This window comes from Protobothrops mucrosquamatus, unplaced genomic scaffold (genome assembly GCF_001527695.2).
Source record: "Protobothrops mucrosquamatus isolate PMUCROS unplaced genomic scaffold, P.Mucros_1.0 scaffold1854, whole genome shotgun sequence".
Taxonomy (NCBI): domain Eukaryota; kingdom Metazoa; phylum Chordata; class Lepidosauria; order Squamata; family Viperidae; genus Protobothrops; species Protobothrops mucrosquamatus.
In genome coordinates, this window is record NW_015387984.1 from 39,967 (window position 1) to 67,923 (window position 27,957).

Genomic DNA, 27,957 nt, shown 5'->3' on the forward strand with positions numbered 1-27,957 from the left:
GGACAGCGAGGAAGGCGTCTCTCCCCCGCCCCGCCTGCGCGTCCTCCTTCTGCCCGAACTTGTGTGAGGAGGCGCCGCGGGCGCTACTACACGATGGACACGTTCCGGCGGCTGGGGCTGGGGCTGCTGCTGCTGCTGCTGGCGCTGGCTTGCCTGCGAGGAGCGCGTGGTGAGTAAGGGGGGGCTCCGTTAGCTCGGAAGCTGCCGCGACTCCCCAGCTTCTCCCCTGGGGACGCCTGGCAACCGGGTAGGCGGCGGAGCGAGGGCGGCAGGACGCGAGCGAGCGAGCCGGCGCGGTGGCTTTGCCTTTGGGGGAGCGGCGGACTCGCTCGTTCCTCCAGAAATACCCCCCGAGGAGTAGGAATTCTCTCTTCACACACCCAACGAACGGCTACGTGCTCTTGCGCCCGTAGTCAAAATCCACCCCCCCCCCGTTTTTTTTTCTCTTGCTGTCCGCCTTGCCGAGACGCCGGGTAGAAAGGCGGGGGGGGGGGGGTTTGCCGCTTTCCATTTGGTCTTGGCTGGCGGTGGAGGCAAGCCTGGCCGCTGCCGAAGCGAGTGCGTGGGGAGAGGGGCAACCTGGCCTCCTGCGGAGGGTGTCCCGGCCTTTCTTTGTCTGACAGCTGTTGTGGGCTCCGCCGTAGCCTTGACCCTGAAGTTGAGCCGTTTGCTCCCAGGGAAGCTCTTCAAGGGCCCCCTGCTCGCTCGCTCGCTCGCTCTCCTCCCCCTTTCCCGCGGTTTGGTACATCTGAAGGGAGCCTCCTCAGTGTTGGTCGCAGAACTTTCCATCTGCCTTTGAGGGGGGGAGGGCTGGTCCTTGAAGAGTTCTGTGTGGCTGCATCGCCATAGTGTTGGTGGGGGGTCTCGGGACAACACTATAGTGTAAATGTTTATGTGCTCCCTCTGTGTCGACCAATTCAGCAACGGTAACTGTGGCTTAATGGCATTTATACGCCTGGGGAGGATAGCATTGGCTCCAAGTGAGTGGGGTCAGTGGAGGAGTTACACAGAAGAGGACTGCTGGTAGTAGTAGATGCTGAGAATACTGTTCCTAAAAAGAGATGAGGGAGCTACTCCAAATGAAAAAATGCAGATAGTAGAGCCTAGTGATAGATCTGGGAAATATAGTTTGGGCAATGTTACACGGCCTGCAGGAACCAGAGACACACAGCACATTGTTCTCAGCAGTATTTTAGTTGGCATAAGGAGCTGGTTTTGAAGGCCAGTGATGTTTTTAATTAATGCTTTAAGATGTAAGTGTTTGAGTGGTTTAATGATGAAACAGCTACTCCCTTAAATAATAATCCTGGTCTGCTTTTCTCTGCTTGCCTAACTTTGCTGAACTGTGCCGCTGGAGAAGATAAAAACTGGGGGAAACTCCACAGTTCACCACACAATTAAGTACTTCTGATCTTTCATGGTTCTGTTAGTTCCTAGTACTTTGCAAGACAATTATCACAAATAGGACTGTACTGCAAATGCTGTAGGATGATGACTTGTAATAGTTGGTGACAAATATGGCTGGGGAGGCCATTTAAAGCCAAGCTAAAATGCCAGGGCGTCTTAATAGGAACATGTAGGTGAGCTCTCTGTGTTTATTAGAACAAATTCTTTGGACTCAATTACATTATGACTAATATTATTGCAGATGGATTTGAAGTTCTTAGCCACATCACTGGTTTGCTTTTTTTTCCTGTAAGTCTAACTTGAATAACCTTTTAACTTTAGCACTTGAGAAACAAAATGCCAATCCACCAAAACGGTAATCCTCCTTCCCTGCCAAATACTCCATTGTAAACATGCTGTGCTAAAACTTACAATACTTGGCTGTGGTCTAACCTTTTCTAGATTATAGTCTTACTTTCATCAGATATAGAAAGGAATGGAATCTTACATTGTATTTCTTCCCCTGTTTTTTCTTAATACCTGCTTCACTGGAAATCATTATTTAAGGCCTGAAAGATTTCAAATAAACATTGATAAGTTTCCTTTGTTGGTTTTTAAATATCTTCAGTCAGTTCCTGCTGAAGCAAGCCACTTAAGAGCTTTCTTCTTTTTCAAACATTAGTAATTAGGCCAAGAAACTTAAGTTTCAAGGCCAAGTAGTACCAATACCAAGTTACACATGTATCATTAGAGTAGGTGTCCATATGTGCTGCATTGCCATCAGTGTCATGTTGGAAAGGACATGCAGTTTTAATATAGTTCTAGCTCTAAAGTGGAAAATCCACAGGATTCCAATAAGCATAGATAGTGATCAGAAGATCATAGGAATTTCAGTTCTTCATTCTTTGTTTTTAGTAACTAAAAACTATTTGTTAATGTAAAAGAAAAATATTGGATGTGAAAGAATCCTGGTTAGAGGTATGCAAAACTCTGTTCAAAATGGGTACTCCAGTGTTAACCACAATTGTTGTGATGGTATTTCAACCATACAGGTAATCCTTGACTTGCAATGATGTGTTTAGTGACCAAAGTTACAACAGCACTGAAAAAAGTGACTTATGACCAGTTTTCACATTTGTGACAATTGCAGCATCCCCGTGGCCACATGATCAAAATTTGGGCGCTTGACAACTGGCATGTATTTATGGCAGCTACACTGTCCCGAGGTCATGTGATTACCATTTGTAACCTTCCAATCCAGCTTCCAGCTTCTTCCAGTCAATGGGGGAAGAAGCTTTAACAAATATGTGATTTACTTAACTTTGGCAAAGAAAGATTGTAAAACTCAAATGCCTTGTTTAGCAATGTAAATTTTGGGCTTTGTTGGGCAAGTTGAGGATTACACGTACTGGAAATGTTCAAGACCTCAAACTGGGCATTTTAAACTTGGAATCAAGATAGTTTTGGCACTCTTTGATAACTTCAGTGCAGCCGTCTTGACCACACCTACCATCAATCAAAGTAAATATACTTTGTATATGTATATGTAATATAGCAAGTAGGTAAAACATATTTAAATAACTACCCTGCTTATGGATTAAATTCTGAATACAAGAGTTGACTACCCTTTGAAGCATTGAATATCATGAGCTAAAATCTCATTCTGGGCATTAAATTTAGCATAAACCTTTGCATTGGGTATCAGCCATATTTATTTTTTGTGATGTCCAAAACCTGCAGAAACCTTTCATTACATGTTCTACGTTTGCCCTGTTATTTCCATACAAAGTAAATGATACAATAAAAAGTACTGAGAGAGTGGCTAGTAAGCAAAATAAACTAAAGAAGAAAAAAATGAAATCTTACTAAACTACACTAAGTTTATAGCAACTCTATTCTGTTTATTTTGCCATATATGACTATTCTTGCTTCCGCTATGCCCATATACTAATTAATTGCTTTCTGTTCTTTAAGCTTTTCTTTTTTTGAAAATCATCCACTTTATCCAGTCATGACTTTCTTGGTTTTTCCTTTCTTTTCAAGCCATTTTCCTTCACGTATTTGTTATACAGTTTAATCCTTAACACCTATAGAGGTATATATAAAATATTTCATATAACAAGGTGGACATAAACTCGTTTTCATATATGGCTATATATTTTCAGTTCTTTCAAGTTTAATTCATTCCTCACAATAAACCATATATTACCACTACTTTTTTACTTAGACCAGTGGTGGCGAACCTATGACACGGGTGCCAGAGGCGGCACTCAGAGCCCTCTCTGTGGGCACGCGCGCCGTCGTCCCAGTCCTAGGCCTTCAGCTGGGTTTTATAAAACCTTTTCGCTTTAGGCCTCTGCCGCCGTGTGCAAAAAAAAAAAAAGGTTCAATCAGTCAATTTCAACTTCTTGCAGGAAAAAAAAAGATCTTGCAAAGTTGGAATTGATTGATTGAACTTTTTAGTCCCACCCAGTCTGCTGTTACCACTGCGGCCACGCCCACCCAATGGGCCACACCCACCCGGCACTCGACGATGCATAAGTGGGTTTTGGGTTGCAGTTTGGGCACTCAGTCTCTAAAAGGTTCGCCATCACTGACTTAGACGTTTTCAGGCTTTAGAACTTGGCAACTTTAAGCTATGTGGGCTTCAACTCCCAGAATTCTCCAGAGAGAATTGCTCAGCATGCTGGTTGGGGAATTCTGGGAGGTTGAAAAGCACTGCTTTAGACTCACTCCCTCATTCTCTAAAGCAGTGTTTCTCAACCTTGACAATTTTAAGGCATGTGGACTTCAACTCCCAGAATTCCACAGCCAGCAATGCTGGCTGTGGAATTCTGGGAGTTGAAGTCCACATGCCTTAAAATTGTCAAGGTTGAGAAACACTGCTCTAAAGGTATACAAATTCATTCATTTCCCTTGCATTTCTACCATGTACTGGTAATTGTTCACTTCCTTTTTCTTGTCAAACACAAAGTTTGACAGGAAATTTTCAGAGGGAGAAATTAAAGCCACCAGATAGTTTTCATCTTGCATTGCAAACTGTTTTTATTCATAGCACTGTACTCTGAAACAAGTGAAGTTAATGTAAGGATTGTGCACTTAGCAAAACTCTTGTTGGGATTATTCCAATTAATTACACATGCAGAGCTTTACACAACAGGGGAAGGAAGATCAAGACTAGGTCCTTATATGTGCTGCTCAGCAGATATAAACACTTATTGACTTTCTTCTAGCAGTTTTTGTAATTTAAATTTGGTTTTGACAAGCACATTCCACAAGAGTGGCATTTAAGAAAAGCTATTCAAATTGTGGAGATTAATGCATTCATTGGTTTTCTATTCAGGGAGAAGCAGAGATCTAGCTCACCGCTTTAATAATAATCAATTTTGAAACAAGCTTATGTATTATGACAAATGATGTCTATGCTTGTGTGAATGCCTTAACTTGAATTTTAACTGCATCTGCCTAATGCTATCCTCAAGGGAGAAGTTGCCAGTGTTTAAAAAGCCTAAAGTTCTAATATTTTAAAACTCTAAAAACTCCCTAATCTTTGGGGCCTCATGAGGTGGGATTTGTCCATTATAACCTTTCCCAATCTCCATCCCTTAGTTCTGAATGGTGCTGAAAATTATTTTGACTAGTCCTCACACTTATGACCCAAACAGTATCCCCATGGCCATGTGATCAGAATATGGACACTTGACAATGGGCATGTACTTTTAATAATGGCTACAGCATCCCAGGATCACATGATTGCCATTTGCAACATTTCCAGTTGACTTTGGACAAGGAACATCAATGGGAAAAGCTGGATTTGCTTAAGGACTGTGTGATTCATTTAAGGACCTCAGTGATTCGTTTATCAACTATGGCAAAAAAAAGGTCACAAAATTGGACGCAACTCACTAAACTACATTAACAGCGGAGGTTCTGCTCCCAATTATGGTCACAAATAGAGGACTGCCTGTACAATGTATGTTGATTTCTAGCCACAAACTTTTCCTAAGTACTCGGTGTGCAAGAAAAATAGAATCTTTAGCTCAGTGTTTCTCAACCGTGACAATTTTAAGGCATGTGGACGTCCACATGCCTTAAAATTGTCAAGGTTGAGAAACACTGCTTTAGCTGGACCTTGGCAGAAATCAGCTTAAAGACAACTAGCTGTTTTAGTGAGAGCTAAAAATAAATTCAGTCTTGTTAACCTGCAGGTGAGAAAGGTAAATATCTACATGATGCAACAAATTAGGAAAGACTTGCATCATGCTATATTTCCTTGGCCTTTAAAATATTAAATTTCAGACAGATAAGCTTGACTGAAAATTATCCGTATTATATTTCATTCAGATCATCTTAATAGGGAATCAGGTACGGTACTATGGTTCTTAATTATGCCCTGGGTGTAGAAAGCTCAAGCTTTCTGTCCTAAGTTTCACTGTATTAAAAAAAAATGCTTTTTTAAAATTATGGTTACTTGCTCAGTGAGCCAGAAGTTTAGACTGGATTTGACATTTTTATTCTTTCCAAGGACTTGAAATAGCCAGATGTTAATTGTTTGATGGTGTTACAGATATTGTTGCAGGATGTATGTCGCTCCAAATAAAGCTACCTTTTGCAATTGATGGTGATTTTGTCAATATCAGTGGTGTTCAAGTCATGCTCCAGATATTTTGAGATATTGCACCTAAGGTGCCTGTTACTATTAGTACTATCTTTGCTTTCTTGTGCCAGAGTTGTTCTCTTTCTATTTGCAGGTTTTTGTATTTTGTGAATTTCTCTAGTTCTTCCTCTTCTCTTCTGCAGTCTTCAAGTACTGCCGTGTCCACTATTCACAGACTAGGTTGTCTTTTTTATTGACAGTTGTTAAGTTTGAGGTGTTATGTGGCAGGTGGTTATCTATTTGAATTTTAATATTGTTTGTCGCACAGTCAGCAAGATGTTTCGACTGGCATTTTAATCCACCTATCGAGGCCTCCCAAAGGTGGCATTATTACTTCACTTTTTATGGATTATACACTAGGTAGCTCTTTTTCTGCCACCCCAAGGAAGGTGATATGGAATTGTGCCTTGATAAAATTTATTCCTCTTATTAACAGAATAACAGAGTTGGAAGGGACCTTGGAGATCTTCTAGTCCAGACATGTCAAACACAAGGCCCGGGGGCTGGATGCGGCCGACGAAGTGGTTTCATGTGGCCCGCAAAGCCATCCTGGAAACAGTGAGGGAACGGCCCCCACTGCCTTGGCCCTGGCCCTGGCCCAGGCTGGCCGGGAGCCAATGTACAATTTTGTGGTGGCCATCTTGGCACTTGCCCCAGTGGACCATGCCTTGGCACTTGCCCCGGTCCCATCCCCTTCTGCCAGAGCCCCTCAGATCTGTCCCACTCCTGCCCAGGCCCCCATAGGCACCCTTGACATGAATGATGTAGAACTGGCCATGCCCACCCAGCAGGCCATACCCACTCCATCCACGCCCACCCATTAGGTTGCACCCACTCTGGCCACACACACACGCCCCCCCCAGGGCAACCGCAATGCTGATGCGGCCCTCAGTGAAATTGAGTTTAATACCCCTGTTCTAGTCTAATCCCCTGCTCAGGCAGGAAACCCTATATCATTTCAGACAAACGGTTGTCCCACCTTTTCTTAAAATCCTGCAGTGTTGGAGCACCCACAACTTCTGGAGGCAAGTCATTCCACTGATTTAATTGTTCTGTCAGGAAATTTCTCCTTAGTTCTGGGTTGGTTTGCTCCTTGGGTTCCATCCTTTGCTTCTTGTTCTGCCTTCAGGTGTTTTGGAGAATAGGTTAACCACCGTCTTCTTTGTGGCAGATATTAGAACACTGCTATCATGTCATCCCAGTCCTTTTCATTAAACCACCGTAGACATACCCAATTGCTGCAACCATTCTTCCTACCATGTTTCCCCGAAAATGACCCACCCAGAAAATAAGCCCTAGTATGATTTTTAGTGTGGGCCTAATATAAGCCCTACCCCAAAAGTAAGCCCTAGTTAAGAGTCCCACCGCCAGCTATGGTACAACTCTCCCGTGGCATTTTGGTTGCTTTTCTTTGCACTATTTCTAGAGTCTCGCCATCTTTTTTAATCATGGTGATCAAATTGGATTCAATATTTCAATTGTGGTTTTACCAAGGCATTCTAAAATGGTAGTAACACTTCACATGAGCTTGATTTTATCCCTCTGTTAATGCAGCCTAGGATTGCATTGGCTTTTTTGGCAGCTGCAGCATACTGTTGGCTCATATTTAAGGGATTGTCCACTAGGACTCCAAGATCCTTCTCGCAGTTACTGCTATTAAGCCAGGTACTCTGTATTTGGCTTTTCTTGCCTAAATGTAGAACCTTACTTTTTCACCATTGAATTTCATTTTGTTAGATAGGGCTCAGTGTTCAAGTCTGTCAAGATCCTTCTCTGTATCTTAAGCCTATCTTCTGAAGTGTTGGCTATTCCTGCCAGCTTGGTGTCGTCTGTGGATTTGATGAATTCCCCTTCTATCCCCTTATCTAAATCATTGATGAAGATATTGAAGAGTACTGGGCCTAAGACAGAGTCTTGGGGTACCCCACCGCATTAGATACAGTTCCATTAAGGACTACACGTTGAGTGCAGTTGGTCAGCCAGTTTCGAATCCATCTGGTGGTGATGCTGTCTAGCCTACATTTTTCTATCTTATCAAGTAGTAGGTTGTGGTCTACTTTATCAAATGCCTTACTGAAGTCCAAGTAAATAATATCCACAGCATTCCTTTGGTCCACTAATTTTGTCACTTTGTCAAAGAATGCAATAAGATTTGTCTGGCATGCTCTGTTTTCGACAAATCTATGTTGGCTTCTTATTATGACTTTATTTGCCTCTAGGTGTTCGCAGATTCGTTTCTTGATTATCTTTTCCAGAATCTTCCCAGGTATTGGTGTAAGACTAATAGGTCTGTAGTTTCCTGGATCCATTTTTTTTTTGAAGATGGGAACTACATCAGCCCTTTCCTAGTTCTTTTATTATTCTGTCATAGTCTTATAATAGTTGGTCATAAGAGTTGGTTCTTTTTCCTTTTGCAGTAATATATATGTGTATGTATATATTAAATTTATACACCATCCATCTCCCTGATAAGATCATTTTTATCATAATACCCTATGTTTCCTATTATGGCCCTCTTCCATATCCTTCTATAATACAGCCCATGTTTTCCTAGAAAGTGGTTATACCCACATCTGATTTTGTTAGTTTTATGGTGATAATATGAAGTTTGATTTTGTTCTGATTCCCCATGAGTTTGTATCCGAGGGTTGGTTTTTTTTGGGGAGATGGGGGAAAGGGAGGAGCTAGTAGTTCTTACACTAAAGCAAAGTTTCTAATAACCAGTTTGTCAAATACTGTGCTATCAACCCCAAAACATAATACCAGAATAAGCAAGTTGTTGGTACCTCTCATAAGTGCTATGTTATCTAGATATATATGGAGAATGCATTTGTTTCCTTTGAATTTTTATGAGTTTCTAGGTCTAAATCAGGGGTAGTCAACCTTGGCTCTTTTATGACTCGTGGACTTCAACTCCCAGAATTCCTGAGCCAGCTAAGCTGGCTCAGGAATTCTGGGAGTTGAAGTCCACGAGTCATAAAAGAGCCAAGGTTGACTACACCTGGTCTAAATCATATAGTCTGTGGATATCTCCTGTAATTAAAATCTGAAAAAGGGGAAAAGCACCTCTTGCAAGATCAAAGGAGGGAACAGTTTCTAAATGTACCAAGACAATATATTTGATGTCCAATTTATATTTGCACAACAGTTTTGCAGCTGTATTTTTTCCTCGGGTGCAGTTTGATTTCAGCATCAAAAGATAAGTTCTTAAAACACTTTTCTGTTTAATCTTTCAAAATGATCTCTTAGTTTTTAGTACCGTACTTCCAGTTAGAAGTACAATTTTGTAAAAGAGTTCCTCCATTTTTGTACCAGTCACTGACAAATTATGTTACTGGATTCCTGATTTGGCTCAATTTTCTTCCTATTCCTGAGGAAAGAAAAAATAGCTTTTTTAAACCTTCATTAATTTCTTATCTTTATTCCAGGATGAATATGCTTTATAGAATATAAATCATCTTACAACCTAGGAGTAGACAGAAGTTATATTTAGATTTGCTATTTGTTCTTTGGATGATGCTTCTGTTTTATGTTCTGAAATAGCTTTTTCTCGATTGATGTAGAAATGAATGATTTAACTTGAATATCTGAATAAGATTGATTTTCTGAATAAGATCAATTATCCAAATTGAAAAGATTATTTGAATCAGATTTTGCTTGATTTACAGAAGTCTAATGATTCATTCATAATTAACTCTAATTTTTTTCTCTTACCCGAATGTCATTTCCAGTATTTTCAAATATTCTCTGCATTTTTTACAAATACGTAATTGTAATGTTTATTTGGTCAATGATCAGCCAAAATACAACTATGTTTTACAAAGTTTCTCCAAGGTAACTAAAACCTTTCCTCTTAAATGACATGTCACTGTCTAAGCTCTGGGTATTTTATCAAGTTTTGACATTGGGCGCTAAGCATTCCTTGTACTGTATATACAAGTTTAGAGTTTAGAAAGGAAATTGTATTTTGTTTTTGGTGATTTGGAAAAAGCTTAGTCTTCTGAGTCCTAATATTCCTTAGATTTTTTCCCCAGTGTTGCATGTAAGATTCCTTAATAGATTGATACCTCACCTAACTCATTTTTAAGTGTTTAGGTATATTTGCTCTTGGAAGTGGGGTGATCTAGAATTGCTGTATAGGTAAATAGAAGTATGTACATATGCCTCCATGCATATGTGATGCAATGTTTTATAAAAATGCTTTAAAAAGTAGTCTGTCCAAATGTCCTTATATTATCTCACATTATTACTTGCCCAACCTGGTGATTCTACTTTTAGAAATAGCTATGTCAATCTTAGCCTGAATCAAGTCTAATAAATAATAGTAATAAATAATATATCAAAGCTGCTCCTTTTTCAAAACTGCAGTATTAACTGAGATGTATGAAGAATTGCATTTTAGGAGCAATCGCTTCATAATCACTTGAAAAACTTTCTATGTCTGCTTTAGTTCCTAGATGACTGGAATTATCACTCTTAAACTGTGACATGTTCTGCTTCTTTAAGGTCTGTTGGCTCTAATTGCAATTTATTTCTCAATTCAAGGGACAAGGGTAACATGTGATGAATCACAATTTCAATGTCACAATGGCCGCTGCATAACTCTGGTGTGGCGATGTGATGGGGATGAAGACTGCTCTGATGGCAGTGATGAACTAGCATGCGGTAAGGTTTAACACGGCCACTGACCCAGTCTCTTAGTAGTAGGGTTTGGTTTTTTAATATGTCTTTGAGTTATCTTGACTTGGGTGACTTCCTGGACAAGTCCCTGCAGTTTTCTTGGCAAGGTTTTTCAGAAGTGGTTTGCCATTTCCTCCTTCCTAGGGCTGTGAGAGAGAGACTGACCGAAGGTCACTCAGCTGACTTTGTGCCTATGACTCACAGTCTACCAGTTTCTAGCCTGATGCCTTAATCACTACACTAAACTGGCTCAATCCTACTAGTAGGATATTCTTATAAATAAGTCAGCATGGCTCCGACAGCCAGCCAGAAAGAACAACCATTACAATAGTAGTTCAAGCTTTAAGAAGAGTTATCAAAGCATCTAACCATGTAAAGCAGCTATGGGAATAGTAGCCATAATCTGATTATTTTAGGATAGGACTGCTAGTTATATCGAGTTTCATATTGACCTTGGTATTGAAGCCCATACGCAGAACTTGGCTTCTTGCAATGCCATTTCTTCGACCTGAGTTAGACAGAAAGAGCAGACATCTTTAGAAACCTATTCACAGTTGCTACAAAAACCTCAGTCTTTGCTTCTCAGATCTCAGACGCAACAAAAAACAACTAACTTAGTTCTGCCCTTTCCATTCCCCAGGATGTGTCTGGAAATCCAGGGTATTGAAAGTGTATGATTTCCTTCTCATTGTACATGGAGATAGAAGAATTGAACAAGCATCTCCTTTAAACTAAAAAGCTCATAGATGTTCCTATTCCGCACATTTGCTTTCCCATGATGCTGTTAAAGTCATAATATCCTGTCTTTCTTGTTATAACCTGATAACTAGCATACATAACTGTACCTATGTTATCTAAGTATTGTAGGAGGATAATTACGTTAGTCTATAGGAGCCAAAAACTACAGTCTGATAATGCCTTTTCCAACTAACAAGTCATATTTAAAGGTGTAACTTTTAATAAGCTGTTTTGTGTGATTAAAAAGAATTTACCAGCAATATTGAGTGAGAATTTGCCGTACTCATAGGCATCAAACAGTTTCAAGCTATTACTAAAGGTCTCAACAAACACAATGGGTTTTGATTACAATTGTTAACCGAATAGGCACTTGCAGTCTTGCATTTATTTATTTTTACCCTCCCTTTATTATTTTTTACAAATAACTTAAGGCAATGAAACTATCCAACACACCTTCCTATTTTTCCCACAACAACAACCCTGTGAGGTGAGTTGGGCTGAGACAGAGTGGCTGGTCCAAAGCCACCCAGCTGGTTTTTATGCTAAGGCAGGACTAAAACTCACAATCTCCCAGTGTCTACCTTGGTGCCTTACCACTAGACCAGGGGTAGGCAACCTTGGCTCTTTTATGACTCGTGGATTTCAATTCCCAGAATTCCTGAGTCAGCATGGCTCAGCTTGGAAACCTCTCCCTTTCCCCTCAGCATGGCTGGCTCAGGAATTCTGGGAGTTGAAGTCCACGAGTCATAAAAGAGCCAAGGTTGCCTGCCTCTGTACTAGACCAAACTGGCTCTCATATGTAATCTGTGCTCCATATCTCACCTCAATTTAAGCCCTACATCAGTTTAGCCATTCTGTAAATCTGATGATGTAAGTTTTAGCTCATGAAAGCTTATGCCTTTTAATAATATCTGTTAGCAAAAAAAAAAAAAATGCTACCAGACTCCTTTGGAGTAACTAGGATAAAATTGACCATGTGACTTTCTGAGAAATGAAGCTGTCCCAGCAATTAATACCAAAATAAATAAAAAATAAAAAAATAAAATTCCGAGTCTTGCTTGCTTTCAGACTCCTGGTCTGCTATGCTATCAAACAGGTATGAGGCTTGAATAGTTCTGGAAGGAAAAAATATCAAAGCACTTTTAAGCAGAACATTTGAAATTGTGAAGCAGTTCTACACAGGCAAATTTAACAACATGTTACTCTTATACAGTGAAGAAGACATGTTCTGTCACGGATTTTGTTTGCCAGAATGGGCAGTGTATACCAAACAGGTGGCAATGTGATGGAGATCCCGACTGTGAAGACGGCTCCGATGAAGGTTCTGAGATTTGCTGTAAGTAGGCTGACATCTATGCAGCAGGTTGACTGCACCATTTCCCCTTTTAAAGACCGAACTAAACTGCCTATGCCTCAGTACATAATTCATCTGTATAAAGTAGACCGTCAGTAAAGATCTATTTTCGTCAGATTTATGTCCCTCCTTTCCTTCAGAAATTCAAGCACTCCCTCCTTTAAAATTTTCCAACCCTGTAATATTCTTCAGATTGGGCTGGTCCCCAGACAAAAGATAGGTAGGGCAGACATAATTTCAGTTTCAAACTGCTGTGGCATTATTCAAACAAAATATCTTCTTTCGACTGATAGTACAGCTTTAACATTCTAATGTTCTTCAGATTACTTGGTTATGTAAATTTTGTTTATCTATCAAACTTAGAGATTGCTCATCTCATTCACAGAATTGGAAGGGACCAAGCTGAAAATAGTATTTGAGAACTTTGGACTTAATGGGAGAGACCATAGTATTATGATAATTTGTTTTATGATAGAGAGAAAAAACAACTGCTAAATATGATTTTATATATAAGTCTTAATAACCTAACAGAAACAACTGACAGATCCTGAAGAGAATCACTACTTGGTATAATTAGTTCTCATAGCTTATTATTTTAAATGTCTATAGAGCATCACACATTTCAAATAGATCTATAGAACACTGTAGTAAGTGAGGATACAATGTTCTCATCATAGAAATTATCCCAGAGTATCCTGAAATAGTATAATGTCACATGGCTTATTTGCCTCTGGATGGGCAATTCCTACATATTATCTGTAGCAGATAATAAGTACAGTATTGTATAGCTTTGCTTTCATGTTTAAAACTGTAAAGAAGTTGCAAACGCCGTCCTCTAAATGAAGGAATGGAAATCTTTTGGTGATTGAAGGTAACATTTAATACTTTGGAGGTAGAATAATAGGACAAAATGTGTGGGGCTGGAATATACAGAGTTTGGGGTAAGCTTGGGGAACTTTCCTAAACATTTTAGGTATATTTTAGGGGTATGTTTGGCCCCAGTATTGTGAGATGCTGCTGCAACTTTCAAACAGTTGTGGCAGATGGGTCTCTAGGAAATTTGAGAAAAGGGCTTGTAGTTCTGCATATAGGTCACCCTTGATTTGAACAAGTGCCCTGAGTCCTCAGACTTAATTTGTCTTCAAAAAGCACCTAAGCAAACTCTTAATCACTTTTCAATAGATAGAAGAAAATGTACGATAGGTGAAGTCAGCTGTGGTCCTCTATCAACTCAGTGCATCCCTGTATCCTGGAAATGTGATGGAGAAAATGACTGTGGTGATGGTACAGATGAAGAAGGCTGTGGTAAGTCATAGTTACTGGGGATGAGGGGGCTGGCTTAGCTAGCTAGGCTGTGCCATAATTTCCCCATGAAAATTAGAAAGTATTTAGTTATACTACTAGATCCTGAACAGAGATATTATTCCCCTTTCTTTAGTTCCTGTAACTCCGAAAAGTAAATGTTGCTTTTGTTCCCTTGAAGTCACTGCTAATTCTTGAAGTAGTCTCTGCAGTTTACTTGGCAAGATTTCAGAAGTGGTTTGTCACTGCCTCCTTCCTTAGGGCTGAAAGAGAGTGACTGGCTCAAAGTAAGCAAGCTGGTTCTGTGCTTAAGGCAGTGGGACTAGAACTCAGTCTTTCAGTTTTTAGCCTCATGCCTTAACCACTACACTAAACTAGCTAAGAATGTAACTAGGGCTTGCCAAATTCCCATTAATGTTTTGAGGAACTGTGACATCTTTAGGCGATATGACATTAATTTTAAACATCAGTGCCTAATATAGTAAGGATGTTAGCTTAAATATTACATTAAAAAAATGGGCCTTCAATATGAGGCCTAAACCGCTTGAAAGAAAAGTAAAATACAATGCCATATCCATTAGAAATAGTTCTTCTTTCAAAACGCTATTTTATAGTAGGTTAAGCTGTCTTAAAAATAGACATTTTCATTGTATAGAACATAAATTAAGCAGTTTCACCAGTCATGCAGTTTCTGTCTTATGCACAGTTCTTCCAGTAACTTTTAGCTTGAACTTTGCTAGGCCCCACTTGCTGAAATGTCAGAATGCGAGATTAAATGGCAGTTTGGGCAAAGACCTAGAAATTAATCTCACCAGAATAACAATATTCTCTTTATATTTCTTACTGGCTTCCCAAGAAGTAGCTCTGTTTGGTAAATCAAATTATTTCAACTGTTTCTTAGCCAACATAACATGCAATCCCGAAGAATTCACGTGCGCTAATGGGCGGTGCATCTCAAAAGACTTTGCCTGCAACGGGCAGGAGGACTGCAGTGATGGAAGCGATGAGAAAGGCTGCGCCACTCCTACCTGTGGAGCAGGGGACTTCCAGTGCACCAGCGAAAGCGAAATCTGCATCCCAATTAACTGGGTGTGCGATGGGGAAGCCGACTGCACCGACAGATCAGACGAGTCTCCGGAACAGTGTGGCCATCAGCCTGTCCAAACTGCGAAGTGTGGGGAGAGCGAAATGCTTTGTGATTCGGGAGATGAATGTTTTCACAAGAAATGGCGCTGCGATGGCGATACGGACTGTAAAGATGGAAGCGATGAAGTCAACTGCCGTAAGTAAAAAGCTGTCACTTGGCAGCGTAGGTTTTATTGGAAATGAGTGGGTTTTTTTTAATTAGACTTGTATTCTACTTTTCCTTCAGAAACTTACGTAGCCTTTTACCCCACAACAATGTTATGAGATCAGCTGGGCTAGACAGTAATTTGTCTAAAGGTTCCTTACAAATTTTTATGGAGGCAAAGCTATAACTAAGGACTTCCCAGCCAGATCCACACCTTAGGCAATACTCACTATTTTCACCCTAAAACAGAATTTGAACAAAAAAAGTAAATAGTGACAAAATCATAAGGCCCTGAAGAAAAATGTTATTGCTTTAATACATTGATCTTGAGAAGTACAAACATTTAAAACATTTCTCTTCATTGTTTTAGTACAGAATGGATGACTACAGAAAACCTAAATAGCCTATTGGGGAAAAACATTTCAGTGGATCTACAAATAGTTATGCTTTGGATGAATTTATTAATTGTAGTTTTCAGAAGTCTTTGTAAATATCACTGACTATATTTTAATTTTCCAGAATTTTGTGATAATAAACCTAGTAGCTAATACCAGGAATTGAGTAAGTTTATATATAAAATCAATTTATATCATTAAGGAAGTACAGTTTATAAGCAGCACGAATCATTATTGGTGGTTGGTTTTCCCAATTAAAAAAATAAAAAGACTTGGCTAATTTGGCATTATGATTAAAGATAGCAAAGTATGATAATATTCTTGTCATTAGTTAATACTATCTGGAATAATACAATTTATGTTGTGTAATTATAGGAGTGGTGTTACCAATCAAAAAACTCCATAATTAGTTCTGATTATCATAAGACATTTAAAATGAATTGTGCCATAGAATTCCAATGAGATTCATCACATTCAAATCCAAATCATCTTCCAAGAATGTTTTAATTCTCAAGTACTGTATAAAAGTGTTCTATCATGGTGAAAAGATTCCTTTGTTTAATGTATATGTATATTTTAATTTATATAAGTATATTTAAAGATGTTTTATAATGTTGAATTATATAATAAAGTTTCAGAATTTCACTGTTTTATCAGTTAAACAAATATGGTTATATCTCTGTGTGTGAGGATAACTAAAAGAATGTAATTTTTAATATTTTGCACTTCTCTAAGAAAAAAAGATTAGTTTTAAGAAAGGTTCCTTAGTAAATGAAGTAGAGGTACACTATTCAAATTTTCTTAATGATTTGAATTGATGAGACATAGATATTTTATGAAGGAATGACTGAACCTGGCTTATTTGGAATTCAGTTGGTATTGATAATCATTATTTTTGCAAAATATATTTAGTAGATTTTCATTTATTGTCCGGTCTCTAATTCCACAAAATTAATTCTGTTCCCTTAGTGAATATCCTTGTACTCAATATTCAAATCCTGGGAAAAGAAGATAAAAAGCCAGGAATTGGTGTTTACACCATTTCCAAGGTTCTGCAGAATGATAGAACACTTTTAAATGTGTACTTGAAATAACAGATATTAATTCTTAACTGTCAGATATAAATGCCACTTTAATCCTAAGGAATCCCATATTAGCACACAGAAGACATTTAATTTTCCAATGAATAAATTGTTTCAGTTAAAACTATTGGCACGAATAGCTAATCATTAATACTTGTTTAATAGAAATGTGGTCCTTAAACGGTATCTCATCTATTCAGCTTCTCGGACCTGCAGACCTGACCAGTTCAGATGTGAGGATGGCAACTGTATTCATGGAACCAGACAGTGTAATGGTGTAAGAGACTGCATAGATGGGACTGATGAAGTAAACTGTCATGTTGGTAAGCAACAAGAATTTTAAGAGTTTGCAGATGTCAGCATGTGACCTGAATATGTAGGAGCCGTATTCCTTATGCTGTGTCCTAGAGAATCTCATGGGAATTTCCATTAGAGATTTCTTCAGTTGATGATATTTACTCCGTGGATCATGCCCTTTGAGACTTTTACATTACTGATGTTCAGTGTTACAACTTTCCTGATTTATCATAAATTAGTATTAATTCCTTGAAACTAATAAGTAATTGAGTTATGCCACAAGGAGACACTAAGTTGGGCATAAAGCTATTTATTTAATTGTGGCTTTTCTTTCCATCCTCCAGTTAATCAGTGCACTGGACCTGGAAAATTCTTGTGCGGTAGTGGTGAGTGCATAGATTTCAACAAAGTGTGCAACCAGAAACAGGACTGCCGGGACTGGAGTGATGAGCCTCTCAACGAATGCAGTAAGTTGTAGTTAAGAAAGCCAACTAAGTAAAAATGTTTTCATCTGATTCTAATGAAATTTCTCATCTCAAGGAATAATGCAGCACCTATTGTAATAGGCCACATTCCAATCCAGAAACTCTATAGTTGCAAACAGTTGTACAGTTTTCCCTCTTTGAAAAAATTTGCATCACTGATGCTTCCAAATAAATAACAACTTGAATGGCATTACTAGTTCTTCTCCTTTTTAGATGTAAATGAATGTTTGGTGAACAATGGAGGCTGCTCTCATATCTGCAGAGATCTGGTTTTAAGTTACGAATGTGATTGTCCAGCAGGCTTCGAGTTGATAGATAGAAAAACATGTGGAGGTAAAGATCCTGAAAAAGAAAAAAATTCTGAAGTTACCCTTTGTTCATATTATGTTGCAGCTGTGAGTATCTTTTTTTCCCCCTAGACATTGATGAATGCCAGAATCCAGGTATCTGCAGTCAGATTTGTGTCAATACCAAACTGGGCTATAAATGTGAATGTAGCCGGGGCTACCAAATGGATCCACAAACAGGAGTTTGCAAAGCAATTGGTAAGTAGCTTGAAACAAATACCCAACTCAAATTCTGTCATAGGGTCTTAGAAAGGCATGGCTAACACTTCTTAGACCGATAACTGTTGATCTGTTGATCAAATAGATCTGTTTGCCCAATCCAGATCTATTGAAATTACATCTCCAGAACTGCCAGCTAGCATGGTCAGATGTGAGAATCCCATCTAGGCTAACATGTTAATTTTGCATTCCTGACTGTCTCTGGAGCGTGATCAGCAGGCATTTGGACTCTTGAATATGCAGTTCCGGTTAAGGTGGCTGAATACATGGATGGTTAAGCTGACCCCTGCATAAGGCTTGCAACTTTCTTTCAAGAGCTTATGGGAAGAGCTCTTTCTTCAGCAACTGGCTGTAGGTTTTTATGCCTAGCTTTACACAAATTTACTCTTGCAGGAGGGGAACCAAGTCTGCTTTTTACAAATCGTTGGAACATCAGGCAGTTTGCTCTTGAAAGGCAGGACTACACCCAGCTCATAGGAGACCTAAGAAATGTGGTCGCTCTGGATGCTGACATGGCTGAGCGTAGAATCTTTTGGGCTGACGTTGGACCAAATGCAATCCTCAGGTAAACCGACTTGTGTAAGCTGTTTCTCTGTGAGGGTAAAAGCTTAACATATCTGCCATACCTTAAAAACCGATCCGTGGGTGTCAGTTCTTTATGATAACAGTGCTTCTAATTCGTGGTTAACATACAAGGGTTCCCTTGTAACCCTTGGACTTCCCCAAGATCACACCACTGAAATTTAGTAACATGTTTTCAATTTTTGTAGCATAATTGTTCTTTTTAAAAGGGAATAATGTACATAAAAGTAAGCATATTAAACTTCCAATAGCTTAAAGCGCCTATTTTGAGTAGAGGGAAGAAGTCAAAGCTCCCCTCCCAATTTAAAAAAAGACTAAAGAAATTGACCCTTCCACCCTCACTGCTTTGCCTTGGAATACCTTTCTTAATTCGGTCTCCAAATGAAAAGGACTTCCTGCCACTCTGAAAAGTTTATGGCTTTGCTTAAAGACACTGCATAACATCTGATCTGCACCTAGGTCTGGTCAGTGGTCTGAAGTGGGCTATGTAGCTCATTTATAGCTCTAGTTTTTATAGTTCCAAGCAGAGAGAGTAACATTTTGGTTTCTTCTTGGCATTAGAATGAAGGCAGCTGCTACTGGGGGGACAGGATCTAAATAGCTCTGTGGAAAAGGACATGCTTGGCTCTTAGCTGCTAGCAGTCTGGGTTGATCTAAAATAAATCAAGCATCTCCCGCCTTTTGGCTTGCCTGGACTGCATTGAGTGAATAGGAATTGTTTTGGGCCACATATAAAATATGTAATATAATTAATGGATATAAATGCACAAAATAATGTTTAAAGTTATTGCGGGGCCATATTACTAGCTGTCTGGGGCCACATGCAGCCCATGGTCTGGAGGTTGGACACGCCTGATCTAAATAGAAGCACCTGCAATGTTCTCCTTGCTTTCTCCTAAAATCTTGCTTTGTACCTAGCTTCTAAATGGCTGTTACATTAATCGGCCATCACTAAAATAAAAATTAACAAGAGCATAATATGCCTTGTTTCAACTGCTGTTATGTTTGATGAGCTCTTTACATGATCTAGGAGAACTCTAGCTCTAATAATTATCTAGGTAAACTTTGAAAGCACCATAGAAGCTCTGGGCCAACTATATTCCTGGCAGATTTTATCCTAAAAAGCCTTGTTGAACACAACTATCTGAATTTTGTAGGAAGCAGTTTTGGTGGCAAAAAATAAAAAAGGTAGGAAAAAATTGAACAGTGGCTGAAGCTAAACTTCCAGGCAAGTCAGATCTAGGATTAACTTAGAACCAGACATGACCTGTTCTTTGTACCTTTGCCATATGCTTAAATATAGGATGTTGTATTTCCTGGTGACTGCATTTAATGACATGTTTCTCCCTAGTGCCTCAATTACTTCTAGTAACAAACCAGTGCGACATCGCCGGATTGTAGACAATGTACCAAGTCCTGGAGGAATCGCTGTTGATTGGATTTACAAGAACATCTATTGGTCTGATTCCTCCATGAAGTCCATTTTGGTGGCTAGCCTTGATGGTATTAAAAGGAAAATCTTATTTAACACTAACTTAAGGGAGCCGGCATGTGTGGCTGTGGATCCGCTTTCTGGGTAAGTCCATATTTACATACTTGATATGGAAGTATCTGAGCATTAATTCTGAGAAACTTTAAGCCTCTCTAGTAGGATTGTCCTGCATCCTCCTGAAATTAAATCACTCCTGGATTCCTGTGAGCCTTAAATCACATAATTTGAGGAGTGATACTAGAGGGTCTTTTGGGGAAAGACCCATGCAGCTCAGAAGAAATCCTAAAGTGATTGTAATTTCACTTCAGAATCTCTTTCACAGCTGTGCTAACACCAGCAGCAATGTTGACAAAGAAATAGCAGGAGATGGCATAGCAAGAATTGCTAGTTTGTAATATTAGATACTTGCCAGTGATGTTTACACATCTTACTTCAGTATCTCTATTAATAGCTGCTGAGAAAGCAGAGTCTTTCCTCAGAACATAGAACAATGCAGTAACACGATAGAAAACCCTAAGAGAATCTGTCATTCAGATTCTATAAATGATATTTGAGCCGTAAGGATAAATAATGTATTGGAGGGGGAGGTCCAATATTCTGACAAGGCAGCCCAAATTTAAGGTCGAAGGTTGCGGTTCAATTGAAGAAGAAACATGTTTGAAAGGAGACGGTAGAAATAAAATAACTGTCTCACAAGAGTAGACTTATGACGGCTCTTACCTGGTTTCTCTTACAGCTTCATGTATTGGTCTGATTGGGGTGAACCAGCCAAAATTGAGAAAGCAGGGATGAATGGACTTGACAGGCAGCAACTTGTGACAACAGATATTGAAAGGCCCAATGGGATTGCACTAGGTATATTAATGTTATTCATACCACATTGGAATCCCTTTCTTAAGGAATTCTTGGAATTACTGGTTAAATTAGACTAGTATATTAAGGGTTGAAGGCAAGTGACCTTCTGTAATGAAATAACCATGTTAAAATGTTCTCTTTCTTTAATAGCCAAAATATCACTAATACCTAACTTGGTGATATTGACCTACCTGTATCTTGGCTTCTGAATGGCCACGGCCATCAGCTTCTGGTTGTGATAAGAATTCTTTCAATCACTGTTTGCCATGGCTTTTATTTACCCATTGTGTAGTCAAGGATGCTACTTCATAGCTTCCCTAGATATCTAGGTTTAAAGAGAGTTCAAGTAAGTAAGGAAGTTCTTGTTAAATCATGGTTCTTCTGGCCTAAGTACTGAAGTGTGTTTTTGTTTAGATCGTGTAAAAAATCGTATTTACTGGGTTGACTCCAAACTGCATAAGCTTTCCAGTGTGGATATGAATGGGCAAGACCGCAGGATTATATTTATATCCCATGAATTTCTTGCTCATCCTCTTAGTTTGACAATATTTGAGGTAAGAATCAAAGTTTGCAGACATGTATGTTGAGAGGTTGCAGGATCATATGGCAGGGGTGACTTACCTGTCAGCTGCCTCTAGTTCTTTTGAGGGATGGGGAGATTGCATTGCTAAAATTTAATAGACACATGCAAAATCCTGGCATCATAATCTTACTTTTTTCCCCACAACATTTCAAGGAAAAGAACTTGGAGAAGCTAGAATTAATATAGCTGTTTTTCTTTTAAAAAAACATGCATCCCCAAAAATAGCCTTCTGTCCTGTCTCCTTTTATGATAATTACTGCTGTATTTCCTGCAACTCTTAGGGGCAGGAAACAAAGTATGGGAGACAAAGTATGTCCCTGATCACAAAAGATAGCAAATGTATAAGCTGGTAGAGGAAGAAAGATGAGCTCATCTGGAAGAGGTTTCCTTTTTTAACCTATAAGTTGTAGTGATGAAATGCATGCTCTTTAGTGTACATTTCACTACTCAAATATGAGGAAGTTAAGAAATAATCCTTCAGTTTGACATAATTAATCACTCTTTTCTTCCTAGGACACTGTTTACTGGACAGACTGGGAAAACGAAGCTGTGTACAGTGCCAACAAATTTACAGGATCTGAACTGCAAACAGTAGTAAATAATCTTTATGATGCTCGAGACATCATTGTGTATCATGAACTTGTTCAGCAGTCAGGTAATATAGCAAGGGCACAGGAGTTAAGATTCCAAGCAAAAACTCTTTTGAGTTCTCAAGTACAGGTGGGAGGAAAACACAGTACAAATAGCCCCCCACTTACAACCGTAACTGACCCTGGAATTACAGTTGTAAATCATGTCTGTTAAGTGGGTCACCATGTGAGTGCTCCTGATTTTACAATGTTTTAATGGTGGTCATAAAGCGAATGCCACAGTTATTAAGCAAATCCATTATACTCAATGGGTGTGTTTTCCTAGAAACCAGACGTAAACACTGGTTTCCGACAAAAAACGAATAAATAAACCAAGGTCACATGACTACAGGATGCTGCAAACAGCCATAAATGTGATCACATGACTGAGGGTGGCCATTAGAAGTTCAAATCCAGATCATAAGTAGCTCTGGGAGATCCGTTGTAACTTTGGTTGCTAAGCAACGAGTTATAACTCAAGGACTGCCTTTATTGTTCAAGCCTCCCTGAGGAGCAAAACGTTCGGATGATTTCAATCTGTCAATTCTTTTTGACTTGGTGTCGTCATTTCAAAGTGCCTTGCAAATGCCATCTAGTACTGAAAAGAGAAATAGTGCCTTTAAGCGGGCAACTAAGGCAACATGAAGTCCATGGTTCATAAATTTGCCATAGTTGCCCATAGCTGCTTTATAACATAAAAATGGGGTTACTCTTCTTGAGCTCTGGGGGTACGGCATTCTTGTAATGCCTTCATAACCTGATCTGAAGTGGAAAGCCAAGTAAGACATTGTAATTGTTTCAAACAGCAAGTAGGCCGCAGCCTTTACTGCTTTATTAGAAATTGTAGTCTTCAATCCTAGGTGACCTATTTTTGAAAACTCTTCCACCCACAGGGAAAAACTGGTGCAAAGACGAGAACATGACAAATGGAGGCTGTGAATACCTTTGCCTACCTGCACCCCAGATAAACAGTCGTTCCTCAAAGTATACTTGCACGTGTCCCGATGGAGATGCCCTGCAAGACAATGGCTTGAAATGCAAAGGTACAGCCTGTGACTCTTTGTCGTTGTGCTGGAAGCGCTTGTGTCCTGCCATCTCATGCATACAACTCTTACTAATGTATTAAGTTTGGCCATTAAACAGCATCCCGACTGCCTGGCTTCTTCGTTTTCATGGATACTGCATGCTGTGTAGAACATTAAATCTGAACATCAACCTGATTTAATTATCAACCATGATGTGCCTGGATACAAGCCATAAAAAGCTTCTTCTCTGCCATGGGCTCACAAACTCCTTGCCTCAAACTCCGATTGGCAATCATATAATTCTAATCTATAAAGGGGCAAGAGGCTTTGAATAACCAAATTCTATGTAAATACTAATCCAGGGTCTTGGATTGCATAATTACAGAGGGCATTTTGATTTGAATATAAAAGCACAATAATATGTGAGTCAGCTAAGGCACGCTAAAGGATACTGTGTTTTGTGTGCTGGTGGTGATAGATTTGCTGTTTGGTTCAAACAAACCTATGGTAACCCTTGATTGAGTCAAACTTTCCATTCTGTTGAATTCAAACTGCAATCCTTGCCTTGTTTTTCATGATGATTCTGCTTATCGAGCTGGCTATGAAGTGATTCCTAACATTATGATACCTAATATAATATCCTTGCCTGTTGGTTACATCTTCATAGCACAATAAATCTAACACCTTCCAGGGCCAGATAAACTAAGCCTGCATGATCATACTCATCTGCTGTGGGTATTCTACTTCCACCCCAAAAATAGGAAAAAAAATGAAAAAAAAAAGAGCCAATGCAGAGCTTCAAAGTTACTGATCTGTAATTTCAGGTACAGGAACTGCTGTGGCTTTCACTGAGACAAAAGAGAGCAGCAGAACAGACAAACCACCTGGACCACTTTCTGGAGGTATTGGTCCTGATCCAAGGCAGCTCAAAAACGTTGGTGGTGAAGTAGGATAAATTAAGCCAAAACGTTGACCGCGGAAGCAGGAATGAGCAGCTGTTGGTCTTGCTGGGATTATTTCAAGGAATGTGGAGCTAGACCAGTGTTTCTCAACCGTGACAATTTTAAGGCATGTGGACTTCAACTCCCAGAATTCCACAGCCAGCATTGCTGGCTGTGGAATTCTGGGAGTTGAAGTCCACGTGCCTTAAAATTGTCACGGTTGAGAAACACTGAGCTAGACTGACTTGGCTTGATTTGGCAAACTTTTTAAGTTCTTAAAGAATGCCTAGCCAACTTTTGGTAAAGTTGTACCTTATGTCTTGTTTGCAGCATTCTTCACTGCCTAGGCAAAACATTCAAAGCAGCTAGTTAAATGAAACCATTTTAGCAATCCAAAAGGAACAAAAAACAGGAAAAAAAAATAAGTTCCAGACTCCTGCAGAAAAAGGCCCCGAGTTAAAATCAACAGTCTTTTAACTAAAGCTGACCAACTTAAGTAGGAAGTTCAAATACCTTGGAAGCAATGTCACATCTAAGACTTTCTGCAGCCATGGGATGTGGACCACTGTTTGGCTAGATCTTTGTAGGATGTTGGGTAGCTTTGTGGCTCTAAGTATTCGATCCTTCAGATTTAAAAGCAAAACCCAACTTAAACTGAAACAAATGAGTAATGAAGCCGATGAATTACCTGTATTCAGTTCAGGTAGAGCTGCTAGAATTTTGCAAGTCATCTAATAGCTATGTGGGCACTCCAGATTCTGATAATCCAAAAACGGGGCAGGGTCCAAAAGTAATTCCAGGATGCAAACATAAATGATCCTTCAGCCATGTCAGAGGCTCATTACTTACTGCTGAGACTAGAATCTCTGATCATCTGGGCTGGGTTTTCAGTTCTTTTAACAGTATTTGTGGATGCTCATTGGGTGTATCTCAGCTATCCTGCAATGTCCGTTCATCTCTGTTGGTCTGTTGTCCAATCTGTTCTTGTTATAGCAAGAAGGTGGTCATGTCACAAGAGTGATGAAATACTTTGGAACAGATAATGGAGTGATTGTGAACTGAGCAGAATCTGTTGATATACAGCTGGTATAAATCAAGGCCATTTCCTGAATTATGTAGTTTCTTTACTGGGCAATGCTGTGTTCTAGATAGGAAACTTGATCAGATGATCCATAAAGATAAATATATTGTAAATTGTACATTGTAAACATATTGTAATTGTTTTCTTTCCTTAGGTCAAAATCAGAGCAGTCCAGTATCAGAAGAGCTGGCCTCCTCCAGAAGTACATCAGCAGTATGGGCTATTCTTCCTATTTGTAAGTATGAGGTGGTACCCCGAAATCAGGAGTAGACAACATTTTCAGCATGGTTTATTTTATACCTCCACTATGTTTTCCTTTGGGATATAAAATTATTTTGGAAAAAAGCTATATCTAGAGGTAGCAGGAAGGGCATAGTAGTCAGAGAGCCTGAACAGCATTGGAAGAAAGCACATCTAGATCGTGACGTGGTAGTAATGCCCGATGGATAGTCTCCCCCTCATCTGCCTTTCTCAACCTAATTTGCTTCACATGGTTATTGTGAAGAAACAAAATGGAAGGAGAGGCCAACATGAGATTCTTGAGGAAAAGGCATAATACAAGTAATGAAGTCTTAGTCTTTAAGTCTTACTTAAAACAGAGCAGACATTCCAGCTGAATTTTAAAAATCTCACAATTTCTCATAGTACTATTAGTCACAGCCGCAGCAGGAGGCTACTTCATGTGGCGCAACTGGCAACAGAAGAACATGAAAAGCATGAACTTTGACAACCCAGTGTACCTGAAAACCACAGAGGAAGATCTCTCTATAGATATTGGAAGACACAGCAGCACAGTTGGACACACATATCCAGCAGTAAGTGAATTCCTACTTCTCTCCAGAAGTCACTGATAAAATTAAAACAGGTGATTCTACTTGGTACCCAAAATATAAAGAATTGTTTTTTGAAAAATCATGAAAAGCTTTTCATAGTTCCTATGGCATCTGATTGGGATTCCAACAACTGTTGTAGTCTGTCTTTATTCCGGGATATGGATCTTTAAAGATTAATTCACCTGGTTAAATCTCAAATACGTCCTGAAGCTTGGGATAGATTGTCATGGAGAAGATCTATCTATATGCTCACTAAGAGTCAACTCTGACTTGATGGCCTATAATCTAGTCAATAAGTTTCAAAATCCCAACCAGTTTCTGCAAAGAATTACTTTTCAATTGAAGGCTTTAGGGCACCTAATCAACATGTACATGTCTGAAGCTTAACCATGGCAACTTGATGTAAAACTATCAGACTCCAGCTTCAATAGCTATTTCCTCAGCTCCACTCCTTGGTTAAAAGGATATATGGGGTGTGTCAGTGAGGACTGGTGGCATAGACAAGCTTATGTTCATATACTTTGCTGAGGTGGGGTGGGGTAGAGAAGAGATTGCTGGTGGCATGGGCTACCTGTCACATTTGGAAGAAAGTGAGCAGAATGTGCTGTTCTGGATAGGGAATGTTTTTTTTTCCTGTGAATATGTTGCAGCACCGGATGGTATGTTCAATTTATTAAGCTACAATTGCATTTAGAATGCAGTTTCTAAGTGCTTTTGCCTTCAAATGAAGGGATGGTACATTACTGAATGTACCATCCTTCCGCCGCGCCCTTAAGACATGGCTCTTCCAACAAGCGGGATTGGCCTAGGGGAATTTTTAGTGGGGTTTTAAGAGTAATTTTAATTGACATAGGCCACAGTAAATATTTCTTTTTAATTAGGTTTTAAACTGGGTATTTTTATTGTCGTATCTGTTTTACAAGGCTGTCAGCCGCCCTGAGTCCGTAAGGAGAAGGGCGGGATAAAAAAATTAAATAAATAAATAAATAAATAATGGAAAGCTTAGAGGTTTCAGGTTACCCTCGCCAACAAACAGCTGATTCCTAAAGTTAGACTGTACCTGTCTGAAATACAGGTGCATTAATATAACATTTTTTTCCTCCACAGATATCGGTTGTAAGCACAGAGGATGATTTATCGTGAATCTAGTCTACACTTGCATTCTACACTTTTGCATGATAGCCAGATAGTGGCTGAAGAGATCCTTGATGAATGAAGGCACAGGTGGAACAAGTTCACAAAAAAACACTTTCATACAAAGTTTTAAAGATCTGTGTTCACTATCAACTTTTGATGGTTCTTACTTACCTGTAACCCTTGAATAAACTTAAGTATTCCCACCACTGGCTATGTATAAAGCACTTTTCAAGAAGCCATATTATAGTATAAGTGCTTCAGAAGTACTAGCTGTAAATAATTGTATAGGCCCAATTGTAAATCACCCGGGGAGGGGATAGTTTATTAAGCACTTTGGAATAACATTTCAATGTAAATTATTGTATAACTTTTTTGAATGTTTGGAAAATGGCAATAGGAGAAAACGGGTTACTCAAGATTAATTGCCAAAAATTTGTAAAGTAACTTTTGTATGAATTGTGAATTTGTCCTCCCTGAACCACCTACAGGGGTGTGCAGAGGACAACTGCTCTGTATCAGAAATCACTGTAAATTTCAACACGAAATGAAAGCGGCAAAACTCTGTA

General features: G+C 39.2%; 1 protein-coding gene across 1 annotated transcript; it reads left to right on the plus strand.

The window, feature by feature from the left end:
• Nucleotides 1–93: 93 nt before the first annotated feature.
• On the plus strand, nt 94–27,957 carry VLDLR (very low density lipoprotein receptor). The gene is made up of 19 exons (XM_015823384.1): nt 94–169; nt 10,589–10,708; nt 12,675–12,797; nt 13,998–14,120; nt 15,019–15,399; nt 17,086–17,208; nt 17,527–17,649; nt 17,881–18,000; nt 18,087–18,212; nt 18,627–18,798; nt 20,167–20,391; nt 21,044–21,162; nt 21,577–21,716; nt 22,259–22,400; nt 23,268–23,417; nt 24,224–24,301; nt 25,576–25,656; nt 26,067–26,236; nt 27,362–27,957. The coding sequence occupies exons 1-19, from the start codon at nt 94–96 to the stop codon at nt 27,395–27,397; spliced, it is 2,628 nt and encodes an 875-aa protein (XP_015678870.1). The 3' UTR covers nt 27,398–27,957.